This window comes from Castanea sativa, chromosome 2 (genome assembly GCF_040712315.1).
Source record: "Castanea sativa cultivar Marrone di Chiusa Pesio chromosome 2, ASM4071231v1".
Lineage (NCBI taxonomy): Eukaryota > Viridiplantae > Streptophyta > Magnoliopsida > Fagales > Fagaceae > Castanea > Castanea sativa.
In genome coordinates this window covers 386,861-406,242 of record NC_134014.1, presented here as the reverse complement: position 1 = coordinate 406,242, position 19,382 = coordinate 386,861, and the positions used below count along the sequence as shown (strand labels likewise).

Here is a 19,382-nt window from a genome sequence, read left to right as displayed (position 1 = left end):
GGGGTTGTGACTGTGTGTGTGAGAGTGGGTTTTAGGGGTTTTGAGATTTCTATTGGGAGGTTAATTCTGTCTTTTCTTTAAGTCTTAAAAAAAAGGGCATTTCCTCTACTTCTGGTTTACTTTATTTTTTTTAAGTGAGCCGGAGCCATGGATGAGCTGATGATAAATATAAAAAGAGGAGAGGGGGTTTACGTTCGTTCTTTGTGGTTTTGCTGTTTCGGCTTCAGCCCACAATGCCTGTAATATCTCTCTAATTCTTTTTTATATTTTCATTCATTCCTTTCGGGGTTTCGGCTAATCTCTCTCTCCATCTCTCAATTTCTTTCGTTTTTATTTTAAAAACTCTTTCTAATTATTTCATTCTTGTAAGAATCAGCCCTATTGTATGATCGATCTTTTCTTACTTTTCGAATGTGACTTACTGAGTTTTTGTTTCAGATTATGGAGCTTATAAGTGCCCCACTTCTATATTTTATTGTTCCGGATCTGTTCTTTCACTAGTAATGAGCTTTTTTTTTTTGGGTCAAATTCTATTCGAGCAAAAATTCTCTCTGACTCAGCAGTTGATCACATTACATCTTTTTTGCATCTGCTTTTGTTGGGCATTATTTTTTCTTCTTTACCCAAAACACTACACTCACCCTATTACACTTTCTGGGATAATGTTTTTTTGTAGAGCCAAAACTACGGTTCAGTACTGAGGAGCAAGTGTGGCCTTTGAAGACTGAGCTGACATAGGCAATAGAGAGAGATGTCAAGGGAGTTGGTGGTACGTCTTTCAATGATGGTGCACTTTCTTTCTTTGTGTGTGTGTTTTTATTTTTTATTTTATAATTTGTGAATTTTAGATGGCTTTAACATAGGCAATAGATTAAATTCATTGTCTAAAAATCACCATTAGAATTATTGGCTTTACATAGGCAATTACCAAATATTGGGCTCTTTCTGAAGGGCATCTTGAGAAACTAATTAAATGTCTTGATGACAAAACTCAAAAGGCCAAGCAATGAGTCTTCTAAATTATGCTACCTTTATATTGCCTTATAATTTTTTTTGTTTTTAATCTTTAGAAGGCATTACTTCTCTGCAACAATTATTTATTCACTATTTTCATTGTTTTATTGTTTTAACTCCATAAGGCCCTATTTGACTAGGCTAGATAAGTTCTTTTTAAGCATTCAGCTGTTTTGATGACCCTTATATTGGTATTAATTAGATTACCAATTTAAAGTGGAGTTGTTAAAACCTGTTGGTCTATATATTTATTTGAGATCTCTTTCCATACAATCCCTATTAAGACAGCTTTTTTTAATAGGTCCTATTAAGACAACATTGATCCTGCGTTGTTTCACATTTTAGCATTATAAGGTCTTGGAATCTCCCTTAGGGGTAGCTGCGTGTCTAACATGTTTGTGAGAGAGAGAGAGAGAGAGAGAGAGAGAGAGAGGCTTATAAATTAGCACGTGGGTGGAATTTACACTACCAAGAACTATTAGTTCAATTTATTGTCAGTGTGAACTAAATGATTCTTTTTCCTTGGATTTAAAATGATTTCTTGTGCCATTTACTTTGATTTTTTTTTTTTTTGGATAAGTAACATAAAAATATTATTAACAATAGAAAAAGTGCCAAGCCGAGTACATTGGGGAGGTATTATGGGGGCACAAATCAGGAACCATTTACTTTGAAAATTTTCTAGCATGGAATCTTAAGTTACCTCTCTTTAGGATTCTTCCTGTTCATCCTTGGCTAAGTTGCCTTGGTAGTGGTGGAAAAAGAATTCTAAACCCTACTATGTCATTATAATAATATACTTACCAACATATACAAACATCTTTGAAGACATGTTTGTACAGCTCTATCATTTAGATACAATTATTAGACATTGCTTTTCATGTGTTTAAGTTTTGGGTAAAATACTATTTTGGTCCCTAAACTTTACCAAAAGTTTGTTTTTCATCCCTAAACTTTAAAAAGTTCTTTTTTCATCCTTAAACTTTGTAAAGACTTTTTTCAATTGCTTAGAGACAAAAGTAGGGATGAAAAAAGAACTTTTTTCAATAGTTTAGGAATGAAAAAAGATATTTTATAAAGTTTAAGGATAGAAATAACACATTTTCAATAGTTGAGGGACAAAATTCAAACTTTTCAATAGTTTAGGGATGAAAAATGAACTTCTTAAATTTTAGGGATGAAAGACCAACTTTTGGTATACTTTTTCTAACTCTTTGTTCCCATCAATGCCATGAGAAATGTTCTTGAGGCTCGAAGATGGGTTTTCTAATTTTTTATATCATCTTTACATAGGCTATAAGTCATGTTCATTGGGTAGGATAAGAAAGAAAATGGCGGACGAGAATCCAGTGATTACTTGCCACACTGTTGAGGCTTATGAAAATGGTATTTTGACTACCATTCGTCATTTTTATTTGTGTGTGTGAGTGTCTATTGTCAATAAAAGGGTTTCGTGAAAAGGGCTTTTGTTAAAAACTAAGCCAAAAATACATTTATACAAAAAAAAATACAAAGTGGGCATAAAATGTAATAGGTTAAGCAGGTATGAATAATAAAAAAATATATCTTCATTGTAGATGATTGTAGGTATTTGATGAAGAGCTTCATTTGAAGTGACTGACATCATTCATTATTTAAATTTAACCTTTGGGTTAATACCTTAGCAAAACCTAGGTACTTTGGTTGGAAAATTATGATTTTTGTATTTACTCTTGGGAGATTTTGAACAACAGATTGTATCTTTAAGTCATATATAGGTTCAAAGAATCAATCTTAGTTACATAGATAAACATGATTGTATCTATAAGTCATATATAGGATCTAAGAATCAATCTTAGTTACATAGATAAACATTGATCGGAGGAGATTTTATAATTCATTTGTTAATTTTGTAGATTATTTAAGTTCTCAATTGTAATAAATTTTTTATATAAATGGGATTAGCTACCTTTGCCATTTATCTTATTTTTGCAATCAAAGAGAGTAGCAAATGCCACCGCTACTAGTTTCTTTGTAAAAAGCTCGTTGGAGGAGTTTATGAGGCAAATGAAAGACAACCACAAAACAAAACTAGTAATAAAGATGAAGTTGGGCTTAGAAATCTAATACTATATATATAAACAGAAGCTGAGAGAAAGCTGATTCTTCTGTTTTGTCACGTAGGAAAAAAAACCCCCTTAAATTCCTGCCACTTATACAATTTAAAAGTTACAAAATACCGCATGTTGTACCGCTTGAGGCTTTAAATTTCATCTGTTTACTGTGCAGTCTACATATTTCAAAACAAAAGCATGGTTAAATTGAAAGAGACTGAGAGAGAGAGTCTGATAAACACGGAGAGAGAGAGAGACCGAGTCGATTAGGCATAGAGAGTGGAGAGAGAAAAAATTGAGAAATCTGTCCGCCAACTGCGTCAAGCCGTAAGACAGTCTAGGCCCCTGCCATGTCAAGAATAAACAATGCCTTTGACGGGTTCCTATTCTTTCTCTGACTTTTTTTATTCCACAAATTTAAAGTTAAATTAGTTTTGTTATATGTTTTCAAATTTTACAATTGCAGTAGGATTTTTGTTCCAGATATTAGGGTTAAGGAAACCAGAATTATGATATGTGACTATTTTATTAAATATTTTCGGTAATGGGTTTGTTTGAATTCTTCTCTTTTGGATTTAGATAATTCAATTTCTTTCTCTGCAGAAATGAAGTAAAATCTTTCTACAATCTAGAGGTCCCTAATTTAATCAAAGCAAAGGTACTAATTTCTTTTTCTAATATTCTCTTCAATTATGGTTTGTTGTCAATTTAGGAATTTGGATTCATGACCCTTTTTTTCTGTATTTGTTAAAATCAGGGAGAACCCCTCACAATATGAAAATCCTACCTGAGTTTTAATGGCCTCTTTCCTGTTCTGTTTTTTGTAAGAGGGGTTGGGGGGAGTGAAATTGTGGGATTTTGAAATCTGATAGTATAACTTTCTTTATACTAAGTTTAATACTTTGTAGATTTTAGTTTTTTTTTTTTTCAAAAGATACTTTTTAAGTCTTGATTTTGTTGTTTTTGATGTTGGGTTTTAATGAGTTTAAATTGTGAAATCTGAGAGTTAATGTTCTTTGTACAAAGTTGATTACTTTGTAGGCTGTGGCAAAGATTAATTTTCTATGAGATTCCTAAGCTTTGGTTTTGGTGTTTACAATGTTTTGTTTTTTTGGTTTTGCATGTAGTATTACATTCTTGAAAGTTAATTAGGAATCTGTTTGGTACTGAGAACAAAGTTTTGCAGCCAGGTCTAAAGTTTTGTTTTTTTGTTTGTTTCAAATTTCAATTACATTTGATAGCTTACTCTATTAATTGTGGATTACTTCTGATATTTAAATACCATGAAATTTCAGTAAGTTGAGGAGACAATTAGAGAATCTTTCATGTAGTCACGTGAGAAAATTCAGTAATTAAAGGCTATACATGGTACTTAACTCAATTGAGATCCTTTCATCTAAATTTGTGAATGATGGAAGTATATGATTTACCTAAATTATAGTGTAATATATCAAGTTACTTTTGTTAGTTTTCTTAATACTCTTATACTTTTAAGGTCTATTTTGGAAGAGAATGATGGGTGGCATCGTAGCAAAAGCTTATAAATAGAGAGGTTCACAAACTGAAGAAGCCACAATTTTGGGTAATATGTCTTTAGTAAACCTTGGTACTTGGTCTTACTACAGTTTGACAATGTACTACAAGTTGACGGTGGGCATGATATTCTGTGTTTGTTTCATACTTTCAGTTGTGCTATATTGATCCTGAAGTTTCCAGTGGGGAGATGGAACTGCTTTAGAGAATAGATAGCGCATAGTTATAAAGTAATTTATTCTTCTTTAGTGCTTCTTTTAGGTATTATTTACCTATTTCATTATATTATCTACCTCATTCACTGCCTTTTTTATTGTAACGAATGATAAACAATATTCCAAAGTTATTAGATGAAGTCTAAAAGAAAATTATAGTTGTATGGTTGTTTGTAATTCTGTTTAGCAAGTCATGTTGTTAACTTTTGTGATAGGTGATATGCAAGGTTAGAAACTCACAATCCTATTAGGTAATTCACAACTTAAATTACAAAAGATATCCATCTATGACTAGAGAATAACCACGAAAAGCACAATTGCAATTTGATTATGCACACCAACTTAGTCTCATTGAGTATTTCATTGAGAACTTTCAGTTTATCATTATATAAGCATTACAAAAAATGTATGCACACACATGCACACTAATATAGAGAGATCATCATTGTTAAAAACATCTAAACATTTCTCCCCCGTATTCCCTCAATTTTGCTTTAGTTTTTGTTTTATTGTTTCAGGTCTGAGAAAATAGTTTTATAACTTATAAGTTAATATATTGGAAACAGAATTTAGAGTTATGTGTGCTTATGAGGGAAAATGCTATATTGTATAAGACTTAAATTTAAATTGAAATACATCATCATAAACTAACTAAATACATTACATCATATACAAACAAATGAAATATCACCCACAATCTTCCTAAAAAAAGAATCATCTACTCTCCCATCAAAAAATAAAATAAAAAAGAATCATCTACTCAATCACCTGGACACCTTGCTACAATACATAATTACAAGCAATCAACACCAATCTACCTTGGGCTTGTCTTCAATATGAACGAAAATGAGGTTGGAAGTCCTTGCATCTTTTTCATGTTTAGGTAGCTTAGAAATGGTCTTTCTGGAACAGGTATCCACTTCACAATCCAACCAATTGGCCAAGATACTATTCCAAATCCAATGCACTCACCCCATTGCCCCCAATTCAACCTTTCTGTACCTGCAAACTTCTTCAAAAATTCTACCATCACCACCTGAAGGACTATGGTCATGGCTATGATCCCCAAAAACAACTTGTTCCTATGTATCCCTTTAAACACATTCTTCTTCTCAAGCTTTCTTGCATTGAATTCATTGAACACTTGACAAAGGACGAAAGTATTGAAGATCAATGTGTCATTTACCTTTTCAGTCACACCAAAGATTGATTCACCTTTGAATTGCAAGGTCAGGAGGACGATAATCTGGTACAAAGCTTGGGCTAAGAGATTTCTCCACATTATGTTGGTAATAAGTGGTTCAGATCGACCTACTGGTGGCTTTGTCATCAACTCTTCAGTGGGCTTCTCTGTTGCAAGAGCTAGAGCACCCAATGTGTCCATAATTAGATTCACCCATAATAACTGAACTGCGGTTAATGGGACTTCACCAGCTGAGACAGCTGCCACAAAGTTGATCACAAGAGCAGCAACATTCACGGTGAGTTGGAATTGAATGAACTTTTGGATGTTGTTATACACACATCTTCCCCACCTTAAAACTGTGGCAACAGAGGCAAAGTTGTCATCCAAAATGACAATATCTGAGCTTTCCTTGGCCACCTCGGTGCCCTGAATTCCCATTGAAAGCCCCACATCAGCTTCTTTCAATGCTGGTGCATCGTTTGTGCCATCCCCAGTGACTGCAACTACATGACCTTTTTGTTTCAAACATTCTACCATTAATAGCTTGTCAAAGGGAGATGACCTTGCCATCACACAAATTTTATCAACTTTCTCCATTCTCTCCTCTGGTGTGTAGTTTCTGAATTCAATGCCTTCTACCACTGCTCCACTCATGTCTTGATCAAACCTCAATATTCCACATTCAGTGGCAATAGCTTTGGCTGTGAAAACATTGTCTCCAGTGATCATTTTGATGTTCACACCTGCATTTTGGCAATCTTCCACAGCCTTCTTTACCCCTGGACGACATGGGTCCTTAATACCCACCAGTCCTAATAGGGTCAGACCATCTTCTTCTATCTTCTTTTGCTCCATATCATGTTCTTGATCTTCTTTTGAAATTCGCTTATGTGCAAAAGCAATGCACCGGAGGCTGCTGGCTGCCATACCTTGAATTCTTTGTTCGAATTTCATCTTTTCACTATCATCTAGATCTTTCATAATTCCAGAAGCATCATAGTAACTTGAACACATTTTCAATATCATCTCTGCAGCTCCTTTCCAGTGTACATGAATTGTATTGTCTATCTTTCTCCTTGTTATGACCCCGCTTCGTTTCTTCTGTGAATTGAATGCTTCAACGTAAAGAATCTTACGGCTTTGCGTCAATTGTTCCATTTCCATGTTTAGCTCCAAAACAGCCCATGAAAGAATTGCTTGTTCGGTGGGACTGCCTGAGAACTCAATTTCAGACCCTAAAGTAGGCTTGTAAACACTGCCGGTTGTGTTTAGAGCTACTCCTTCTTGTAGCAGTTCAAGAATATATGGAGCGATTTTTGAGTAAGTAGCTGGTGCAAAAGATTCTTTCCCTAGCCAAAACTTAGTCACCTTCATTTTATTCAGAGTGAGGGTGCCTGTTTTGTCAGTACAAATGGTGGTGGCAGAGCCCATGGTCTCACAGGCAGAGAGCTTCCGCACCATTGCTTGATCACCCATCATTCTTTTCATGGAATAAGCAAGCGTAAGTGTCACAGCCAAAGGCAAACCTTCTGGAATTGCAACCACGACAATAGTAACTGCAGCGGCTACAAATCCCACCACAGCATTTAGTATGTCATCAACCTTGGTGCTGCTGCCGTTGAACTCTTTATTTCCATTCTCATCAGTAGTATTCCCTGTGAAGTATCGAACCAACAAGACTACAAGAACTAGGAAAGCAACTGCCAAACCAACCTTACCTATTGATGAAGTCAACTTGTTGAGCCGAGCTTGTAAAGGTGTTTGTTCATTGGTATCGCGGCTGATTGAACTCATCATCTCGCCCCATATCGTGTTCATCCCAACTGAAGTGACAAGCATCCTAGCATAGCCATCAACCACCTTAGTACCAGAAAACAAAAATGGATGACTACAATTTACTTCTACATGGTCACTTTCCCCTGTCATGCTAGATTCATCCACTTGCAATGAATGCCCGTCTAAGAATAGTCCATCTGCTGGAACTTGATCTCCAATCTTTAAGCAAATGACATCTCCAACGACAATTTCAAATATTGAAATTTGTTGACGCCTCCCAGCTCTTACTACTTCAATTTGGATATTGTTGCTGACTTTGGATAACTTGTCAAATTGTCTGTTTTGCCGAAAGTTACTTATGGTGGAAACAGCAATGACTAGAAATATAGCAACAAATATGCTTCCACCGTCATACCATCCTTCTTTAATTCCATTTTCTTTGATGCCAAACACAAGAGAAAGAACAGCACAGCCTAGAAGGATGAGAATGGTAAGATCCTTGAAGGCTTCCACTACAAAATGGAAGAAGCTCTTTGTGGGCGGTCTTTTGTAGGTGTTTGTGCCAAAAGCCTCGTGTCGGTGGGCAATGTCTTCAATATTGCCTTGAATCCCGCTTTCAACATTGGTTTTAAGACTGGATGCCAGCCTATCAATGCCTCCAATAATTTGGAGCTTTTCAATGTCTTTCTCTTTCACAAGCTCCGTGAGAGTTTTTTGATCGATTTTTGTGAGACTTGCTTGATCAGTTTTCAACTTGTTGTCTTGATTAAGATCCAAAATTATGAAAGAATGGGAGGGTGAAATCTTGGTATATTTCTTCTTTGATAGGGAAGTCTTGAAAAGAGATAGAAAGGCTCTATAATAATAGATGGAAACAAAAGCTGAGCGCCATCTCTTTTTGGGTTCACTAAGGGTGTTTGGTACATTAAGTAAAGATTGAATGGACTCCAAGTTGTCGTGGATAATACTAATAGTAGGCATGGTTAGGGAAGCAAAGGATGAATGTACGAAAATTTAGTAGCTTACTAAAAAATAATCTCTTTAAGAAAGCAAGGAATTGACAATGTAGTAATTAGAAGGCAAGAAAAGCAAAGAAATATTTTTTCACGAGTAAATTATAAAAGGATGAATGAGCAAAAAGGTGTTTAGGAAATTTAAAAAAAAAATCAAAACAAAAGAATATTACTATATATAGAGATTTGGTTTATGAAATAAGGATTTGTTTGGCTAACTTTAGTTTATATACTTAGGTAGGCTCGCTTTAATTTTGTTTCCAAATAAAATAAAACTATACAAATAAATTTTTTTAGAATAGGGGTAAAGTGTACTATAAGAGAATTGACAATATAGTAGTAAGAAGAAATAAAATGATGGTATTGAACGTACCCAAAATGATATATAATTGTGACAGAGAATGATATTATTAGGAAATAAAAGGAGCAATAATAATAAATGTATGTAAAAGAGAATGGAGATAGCAAATAGTGTTTAAGAAAGAGTTGGAGCTGAAACCTGAAGAAGGAAATGGGAAGCAGAAGTAGATGATGATCTCTGGGGGCTATCGGGAAGCAAAAGGAGTTTGACAAATGTACGTAGGTTATAGTAATTTTAGAAGGCAAAGAATTGAGATGAAATGGAAAAAGGGTAATGCTTTACATATATATAGACCGTGTTACGTGTATGATGGAACATCTATACAGCTTCTTGGCTGATGCGTTGCTATTACTCATTTGAGCATTGAGGATGCGTTCCTATTAATATAATATTACTTACACGAAACGCGTCTTCGCCTTCGCTTTTGCAAGTCTAACACGAAACCTTTCATATTCAATGAAACGTTGAATATTATTCATCAGGTGTCCCACGAAAAAAGGTTTACTCGTTTTATTTATTTTAATCAAAATACAGAAAATGAGGGAATTAATATATACTTATATATATATTGTCCAGAATTGTTAATCCGAACCACTCACAAATCACAATCACAATCACAATCACAAACCAATCCATTACTTGATCCACACCATACATATAACAAATGGTATCAAAAGTCATACTTGATTTGTAAGGGCAATGGTCGGAACTCTTGGACAATTCAATGTACTTGTTTTGGTTTTAATGACATGAAAATATTATTTTTTGTTGGAAAAGAAGATGAAAATATTCTAAAACATGAAAGAAACTACTTGAGACAACTCGATCATTTCATACTTCCCCAAAATGGTGAAGTGAGCGTTCTCTCATTTTAATACGATTGAAGACCACGACACGAGTTGAAATTTTAGAACCTATATTATATTTGGAGTTCAATGGTGTTTTCTTAGAGGAAAAGGAATATTACGTGGCTTATTTATGTATAAGCAATTTTTGTAGTCAGACATGATTCATCATCTAGGTTGTTTTTTTTTCTTAGGTACATTTTACTCTTATTATATATATTTTTTAAATGTTAATTTATTATTTTTATTATTATTATGACTTAGAGATTAACACATTAATTAAAATTTGGCTTATACTTTTAAGAGTTCTAATACTTAGTTTTGATATAAAGTAACAATAAAATAAGTCAGTACTTAAATATTTCTTTTCAATAAGCAAACCAAAACATGGTTCGAAACGGTAGCCAGAACTTTGCACTCTGCTACTTGTTAGTTGTCCCCAAGCAGCCTTTTATATTTCTCTCTCTCCGTGTTGTTCATCAGATCCGTTACAACTTCTTGTTTTTTGCCTCCTCTTTCAAAGCTGTTTGTTTTGGAATGAATAACCACAAGGTGCAAAAACTATGAATTTTACCTAGTGTTGTCAGATATTGGGAGTGTTAAATGCTCTAACATATATGCATGGTACAATATGTTACTTCCACTTGATACGTTCAGTTTAGACTTCAGATAATAACTTGTATTTGAGTTTCGCGACCTGTTATTCTTGGAAGTTGCATTTGTAATTGTACGTGAAACTTGGTGGTTGGGACTTGGGAGATAGTGCGTTTTATAGTAGGTGTGCCAAATATTAATTGTACATCTCACTCTATACATATTTTTAGAGAATTATCATAGGTATTGTGTTAAATGTTAAATATTTAGCATTAAGCACACTAAACACAAAAAATCATACTTCATAAGATGTGTCAAATCTCAATTTTTTTTACAATATGCTACAGTGCCCTTTTACTAGATGTTGTAAACAATTTATTCTTAATTATGTTTTAATGAGAGAGAGAGAGAGAGAGAGAGAGAGAGAGAGAGAGGTTTTAGGTTTAGAGAAATTAAAATATTTTTTATTGGTTGTTTATATTATTTTAATATGTTGTAATGTTAAAATAGAACATTTGATGTAGGGTGTCTTGTCAAATGTCATATTAAAGTAGCAAAAGTAGGTTTTTGTGTCAAATTAGTACTAGTGTGTAGCCCATGCATATGTACGGGTACAATTAAAAACAATCACAATTATACGATTCAAATTATACATTTTTTTTATTTATAAAAGAGGTATGGTATTTGCTTACACTTTTTTTAAATCATACATTTTTAAAATATGTAATAGTTTCTCATATATATATATAATTTAGAATTTAACTGGTTTTAGACTCTTCAGTTTTTGCACCCAGTAATTTCCTTGTCACAAAAATTAAAAACTTAGATGGACATGTGGCGAAAAATTAGATTCCAATTGAAATCAAATTTAGAATCTAAACGAATTTAGACTCTTATTTTTTTACACACAATAATTCACTTTGCACAAAATTAAAAATTAAATGGGACACGTGACGCAAAATTAAGAATCCAATTAAAATCTAATTGGATTTTCTTTAAGTTTTGACCATATATATATAATTTAGAATTTAATTGGTTTTAAACTCTTCAGTTTTTGTACTAGTAATTTCTTGCCACAAAAATTAAAAACTTAGATGGACATGTGCAGAAAATTATACTCCAATTGAAATCAAATTTAGAATATAATTGAATTTGGACTCTTAGATTTTTAAACTCCATAATTCACTTGGCACAAAATTGAAAACTAAATGGGATATGTGACGCAAAATTGAGAATCTAATTGAATTTTCTCTAAGTTTTGGATATATATATATATATATATATATATATATATATATATATATATAATATTTGGCATAGCACAATTGATGCTAGTGTTTACAACATCAATATAGCTCATGCCAAATTTATTTGGCACTTGACACATTTTATGAAGGTGGGTTTTTTTTTGGTGTGCTAAATGCTAACATTTTAGTATTTTGTGCTGAAGGATATATAGTTTAAAAGGAGATCAATCCAAAGGATGATATATTTAAGAAATATACATGTGTGTTTAGCTTTAGTTTATTTGTTTAGTTTTTAGTTTTTACGTACAATTCTTTAAAACTTTATTTTTTCTCATTTTGTCCAAATACTGGTATACTTTTACACATTTTTAATAAAAGGTTTTTTTTTTTTTTTTTAATCAAAAAGTTAGATAAGTTAGTTCCACCCTAGTCAATGAGAATTCGAGAAAGATTAAATGAAACGCCACGTACACGGTACATCCTCATAATTCAAAACTGAAATGTGAAATCGGCAGGCTCTCTGTTTGTCGGCCGCACATGGATTCGTGGAACGCCCACGACCATGAGCATTCAGAGATTGATCACATGAATAAGTTTTTATAGATCTTTTAAATAGCAACAGACAAACAAAAGTGCAAACTGCCAACATGTTTGAACTAAACCGTTTTCTAACCCAACACGTCTTTATGGTTTTTTTAAGTACAGCCAATATCAGTTATTCCATTCTCATTATTTATCTGTTGTTTTGTTACTTGGAGAAGTCTTAACTCTTACGTAATTTTTCTTTTATTCTAAAATTTCTACAAATGCTAGGATTAGGGTTTCCAACCCTTAGAGCATGGGAATGCAAAAAATACACAATTTGCATCCCAAAATACCACTTTATTTATTTTATATTCCCACATAATAATACACCTTAAATTTCGTTCTTTATTTTACATCTCATTTCATTAAAATGATAAACCCACCCCACACCAACAGTCCAACACCATGACAGCGGCTAAATGGCACAATCGTAGCCAAAAATACACCCAGCAACTGCCACCAAAACCCAGCCAGCAAACTCAGCCATTGCCATAAAATTAAAACCCAAAACCAAACCCACCAACTACAACACCGCAACCAAGCCACAATCTCAGATCGACCACCACCAAAACCCAAATCCTAACCTAATGACCTAAATTGCAGCCCACACATCGTGCTTCTCCTCAAAACCCAGACCCAAAGCAGTTGTGCTCCTCCACAAATCAAAGCCCAAACCCAAACCCATACAACCACCCTCGTGCTCCTCCATTGCCACCACCACGACCTAGAGTTACCGTTGTTCTAAACTAGAGTGTGAGTGAGGAGAGAAACAGAGACAAACAAAGAGTGGGAGAGGAGAGAGAGAGTGTGTGTAAAAGATAAATCTGAAAACTATACTTAATTTGTGGTGAGCAAGAAAATTTGAAAGGGCAATAGTAGAATGTTGATGTGAAGAGCCACACTACAGCAAGTACAATCCATCAATTGCAAGTCCCACTCCAATCGTTCTCCAAGTGATAAGGTCCTGTATAAAACAGTAAGAGGACAAAAGAACAAGGCAATTCGGTTTAACTTTAGTGAAAGAATTGATAGAGAAAAGATTAAATGTAAAAGAGGGAACACATAGGACATTATGAAGAGTAAGTGAAGGTGACAAAATCACAGTGCCAATATGTGTGACAAAAGTTGTTTCTCCATTAGGCAATTGAACTATGGACTGATTGATAGCAGTGATAGAAGTCAAAAGATGAGCAGAACATACTATATGGTTAGTGGCACCAGTGTCAATGACCCAAGTACTAGAATTGTATGCTCTTCTATTGACAACTTGGGCAGAAAAGACTGAATGTGTAAGAGTCATACCTACCATGGAAGAAGCATTAGATGTCACCACATTAGCCATGGCATTGGTAAGAGAGTTGGACCCTTGAACAAAAGTGTCTAATGGAGAACTAGGAGTCCCAATCAGAGCAAGAAGCTGTTGATATTGTTCTAGAGTGAAGACTGGTGTCATGGAGCCTGAAGCAGTCAAAAATGATAAATCTTGGGATTGTGGCTGAGGCAGTGAAAGAGTCACTTGATGTGCCATTGCAGTTTTGCCCTTGAACTTGTAACTAGGGGGAAATCCATGCATCTTATAGCACTTATCAATAGTGTGACTAGTCTTACCACAGTGAGTGCAAACATGCCTCTCTTTTCCCTTAAACCTATTATTGCTAACATAGTTAACCCCAGAATTAGCATGAAAATTCTTCAATTTAGCAACTAAGGCAGTTGACTCTACCCTTGGATTAGAACTGTGAATAGTAGACCTTTGTGTTTCTTCTTGAATCATCAAGGAATACACTTTGTTGAGAAAGGGAAAAGGATCCATAAGCAAGATTTGTGTTCTTACTTGTGAAAAAGAATCATTAATCCCCATCAAGAACTTCATAACAGACTCTCTAGATTGCAAATCACTATGCCTATTGTTCACATTACATGTGCATTTACCATAGGTGCAAGAAGGAAAAGGACTATTATTTTGAAATTGATCCCAGAGAACCTTTAACTGAGTGAAGAAGTCAGTTATTGTAGTCTCACCTTGATGAAGATCTGCAATTTCCTTTTGAAGATTGCAAATCTTGGGACCATTTTATGAGTCAACCGATTCCTCAAATCATTCCAAATTCCCAACGCAGTGTCCTCATAAATGATACTAGCTTGAAGTTTATGAGAAATTGAATTTGTCAACCAAGTTCCTACCATATTGTCACACCTAATCCAAGCTTGAACAGCTGAAGGTGTAGAAACCAATGGAGATGACAAAGTGAGAGTGCCATCGATGAATCCTAGCTTGTTTTTGGTGAGTAGAGCCTTCCTTACTGCTCGTGCCCAAGCTGAGTAATTCTCACTCCCTGTTAATGGCTGAGTCACAAGCACAGTGTTTGGACTTTCTCCATGGTGCAAAAACAGAGGATCATCCATTGGAGAATCCTGAGAAGATGGAAGAGCACTTTTTGTTGCAGGAGTTGAAGAAGTAGCAGTGGAAGCCATTGCTAGCAAGAACAAGCTTTGGCAAAGGTGAAAGAAAAGGAATTGAAGAAGAAAAAAATTGAAGAAAACTTCGAAGAAAAACACCAAACCCTAGAATAGAGATTGGGAAAAGTCTGGAACAAGCACCAAACCCTAGAATAGAGATTGGGGAAAATCTAGAAACAAAAGAAAAATTGCGAGAATTCTAATAAAGTTGCTCTGGTACCATATCACAAATCAAAGGAAGGAAAAAATTGTATATTCTCATTAATTAGGAAAAACAGAGTTCAACCGAGATATATATACGCGAAGAAGAAGCAAAAACTAACTAACTCTGTCACGTGCTACATTTCGACGACTAACCTTTACACGTGTGAACTAACAAGTCAGTTTACACTAATACAAGCTACATGTCGTTTTACTTGTTCTGTATCTTCATTTATGTCGTTTAGCATTACACTTGTTCCACAAATACCCTTGTTACTTTCACCCTCTTCTATCAAGCTTACCTGATCTTGCTTAGACTTGTTTCTTCTATTTTGATAATAATATATATTTTTTTTTGGGCAATGATTTTGTTTAGAACCAATGTTTAACCAGATTTACCAAGATTTTTGTTTTTTAATTAGGATTTATCAAAATTTTTGTTTTTTGGTTAAAAAATGTGTGCCAGATTTTTGTAATTCATCTGAACTAATTTTTTTTTTTGCCCTTATTACCCCTTCTTTTCTAAAATTTTGGAGCCCCCTTCTACTTGGGGGCCTTAGGCAATTGCCTAACTCGCCTAAGGGAAGGGCTGGCCCTCCATATGCCACTTTTCTCCATTTGGCTCGAGTTGGAGATGGATTTTCAGCAATGTTGTTATCCATTACAATTGAACTGTTCTATTGCAGTTGTAGCTCCTTAGGGTCAAAGTTGTTAGTATGAGAGTACTTCATTTTGAGTTACATAAATCTTGCTCTCATAGTGACATTGCCACCATAGACAGAGAGAAGAAAAGACATCTGAAAAGGAATGCTTCCCTATTATTGGGTTCATCATGAAATTAAAGAAACCTGAACAAGAATGCAAGCAATTAGTTCCATGCTCATGTGCAACATTGATATCAAAGGTCAATAGGAAACTTATACTTTTTGGGGGGGGGGGGATTCAAGGAAAAATTACTTGAAAAGTGTATATGTGTGTGTATTTTCTGAGAATATACTGATTTTCCTTGAAAGAAAAGATAAAGCTGTCATAGTTAAGCAGAGCATACATGGTTGACATGAGAATATGTGACAAGCATGGGCCTAGTTTTTATTTATTTATTTATTATTTTTTTTATACAAGATAAAATTTTTATTCTAGCCTAATCTAAGTGTATATGTATGTGAAGCTCTCTCCGGGAGACTTGAACCCCTGGCCTTGCCTCCCATACCCCACAAGCTTTGTACTTGTAGAGTGACCACTGCACCAAGGGTGCGCGGTGGTTGGGCCTAGTTTTTTTATTGTTACATGTGCTGGAATCTTAATCTTTTAAAATGAAGACGGGCACGAAGATAAATGCAATCAAAATTTATCTATCTAATAAAAATTTGTATATTTTTCTCCTCTTTTTTAATCTCTTCCAAATTTATGTGGTTGAACATTGACATGACATGATTTAAATATGGTAGTAAATGCCCAATTTTGGGGGATTGCCACATCCCTTGAAAGCATGTTGATTGCTACCATGACATTTTGATCATCATAATAAAGTATCACATCATATTGCAATTGTATTGTATTGTATAAAAGCATAACAGCTAGTATCCCATATATAACAGTAAATACATATATTAAAGATGGACATATTTTAAAGAACCAACCTTCCTAATATATAATTTGGATTGCTAACTCACATTAGTTGACCAATAGCTAAGGGGTTGCTTGGGACATGTGTTTAAGCACATGTTTTCAATTTTTAAACAACATTACACGTATTTTCACACACTTTTTCATCCACATATATTTCCAAAAAAACTAAAAATTGTTGTTTAAACATACGCCCTAAATTTTCTGATCCTATATATTGACGGCTTTGGTTACCAAATGAACTCCAATATAAATTATTTGGTCCATATAGATGATAGACTCTTAGAAGCCTAACTAGGTTTGTAAGTTTGGTCTACCCGGACGACGGAGTAATTTAGAACAACCATTTTGTGGGAAGCCTTTAATGAAGGCAACCCACTATTAATCCGAAACAGTTTTTTTTTTTTTTTTGAGAAACACACACACACACACACACACACACACACACACACACACATATAGGGGAAGGGAGATGAGATAAGAGAATACACTGATTACCAAGAAGAAAATGAACCTAAACAAACTGATTCCCAATCTGAAAAGTTCAGGCCAAAACCTTTCGAAAAAAAAGCTATGGCATATTCTAGGAATATGCTAATAAAAAAAAAAATCAAAATCACTCACATGTTCCTAGCAAAGAAAAATTCAAAACAAAAATGCAAGCAATTAGTTCCATGCTCATGGCAACATTGATATCAAAGGTCAACAGGAAACTTTTACCTTTTTTTTGTTTTTTTTGGGGGGGGGGGGGGGGGGTTCAAGGAAAAATTGCTTTAAGAGTGTATATATGTGTGTATTTTTTGAGAATATACTGATTTTCTTTTAAAGAAAAGATAAAGCTGTCATAGTTAAGTAGAACATACATGATTGACATGAAAATATGTGACAAGCATGGGCCTACTTTTTTGACTGTTAAATGTGTTGGAATCTAAGGGCTGTTTGGTAGAGGAGTTTGAGTAATATTGTTTGTATTTTTTTGAAATACGTGTGGGTAAAAAAGCGTATAATGTTATTTAAAAATTGAAAATATGTTGCTAAGATGCTCTATCAAATGGAGCCTAAATCTTTTAAAATGAATACGGGCACAAAGATAAATGCAATTAAAATTTCTCTATCTAATAAAAATTTGTATATTTTTCTCTTCTCTTTTTTAATCTATTCCAAATTTATGTGGTTGAACGTTGACATGACATGATTTAAATAAGGTAGTAAATGCCCAATTTTGGGGGATTGCCACATCCCTTGAAAGCATGTTGATTGCTTCCATGACATTTTGATCATCATAATAAAGTATCACATCATATTGCAATTATAGACCCAGCTTGCGCCGTGGCCGCTTAGCCAATTCCTTTTTCTCTCTCTCTTCCCACAAAACCGTATGATGTGATGCTTTATTGGATACGCGGCCACGGCCACGGCGCAAGCTGGGTCTATAGCGCCTCGTTTGGTGGGGACCCAAGTGATGCCCTAGACTATTTATTACAACGAAACCAAATGCTGTTGGTGTTGTTAGTTGTTACTGCTACGTTAGCTTCACAGTAGCTTCATGACTCTTGAGTCATAAGTGTGTGTTTATTGACCGAACATAAGTGTGTGTTTATTGACCGAAACCAACTGGATCCGAATTACAGGAGCCAGTCTAAACATTTAAAAAGTAAAATATAAAAGGTCTGTTTAGATACTGCTTATTTTGCTGAAACTGAAAATTTATTACTGAAAGTACTGTAAATAAAGGTAAAAGTTAGCAGAAATAGTACAGTGAGATCCATAAATAGTACCAAAAAGTGCAGTGAGACCCATGAATAGTAGCAAAAATAAGCTGAATAATGAAATAATTTTTATTTTTAATTGGTATCCAAATAGAAGCTAAATACCAGCAAAAGAAGTTTTTTTTTTTTTTTTTTTTTTTTTTTTTGAGAACACATCAACCAAAGAAGTTGTATAGATGTTTGTGTTAATACTTAGTATTCTAAAAAAAAAAGTTGTACAGATGTTTCAATACATACTAGCCTTATCACACGCGTAAAGCGTGTGCGACAAGGCTTTTTTTTTTAGTGGTCCTGTTTTGTAGAAAAAAAAATTGTGTTTTTTATTTTATATATATAATTTTTATTTTGAAAATCTAATTTATAAGGGAATAAAGGAATTTGAAAATTAACAGGAAAGTGGTACTATTTTTTAGGCAATGTTTTAGTGGGAGTCAGAGTTGCATTTTTACCAGATTGTCCATTAATTTTATCTCTACTTAAACATAGGGGTATAGGAGCATTTTTGAACTAAAAAAAAATGAGGAATTCAAACAGGGGAAGGAGCATTGACTAGCCTCATCACACGTGCAAAGCATGTGCGATGAGGTTTTTTTTTAGTGGTCCTATTTTGTAGAAAAAAAACTGTGTTTTTTTAATTTTCTATATATAATTTTTAGGCGAAAAACCCATTTTAGTCCCTACATTTTCACGCGATTCCCACTTTGGTCCCTAATTTTTTTTTTCCACCGATTTTAGTCCATATTCTGGAAAATGCGTCTCGTTTTAGTCCCTGACGTTACATCAGAGAGGAAAATTGCACAGCTGGCAAACGGAAAAAATTAAAAATATTAAAATAATGCCCATTGTGTCCACATGGCTTTCCAC

The 19,382-nt window shown here is 34.2% G+C and overlaps 2 protein-coding genes across 2 annotated transcripts; both read right to left on the bottom strand.

Moving 5' to 3' along the window:
* Nucleotides 1-5,443: 5,443 nt before the first annotated feature.
* On the bottom strand, nucleotides 5,444-9,453 carry LOC142624044 (putative calcium-transporting ATPase 13, plasma membrane-type). Its single transcript, XM_075797544.1, has one exon. The coding sequence runs from the start codon at nucleotides 8,796-8,798 to the stop codon at nucleotides 5,670-5,672; it is 3,129 nt and encodes a 1,042-aa protein (XP_075653659.1). The 5' UTR covers nucleotides 8,799-9,453; the 3' UTR covers nucleotides 5,444-5,669.
* A 5,016-nt stretch (nucleotides 9,454-14,469) lies between these two features.
* Nucleotides 14,470-14,937, bottom strand: LOC142624239 (uncharacterized). The gene has a single exon (XM_075797772.1). The coding sequence runs from the start codon at nucleotides 14,935-14,937 to the stop codon at nucleotides 14,470-14,472; it is 468 nt and encodes a 155-aa protein (XP_075653887.1).
* Nucleotides 14,938-19,382: the final 4,445 nt, after the last annotated feature.

Bases quoted from the DNA above. Each gene is read 5' to 3' on its own strand.
- LOC142624239 (XM_075797772.1), bottom strand. From the start codon at position 14,937: ATGGCTTCCACTGCTACTTCTTCAACTCCTGCAACAAAAAGTGCTCTT.
- LOC142624044 (XM_075797544.1), bottom strand. From the start codon at position 8,798: ATGCCTACTATTAGTATTATCCACGACAACTTGGAGTCCATTCAATCT.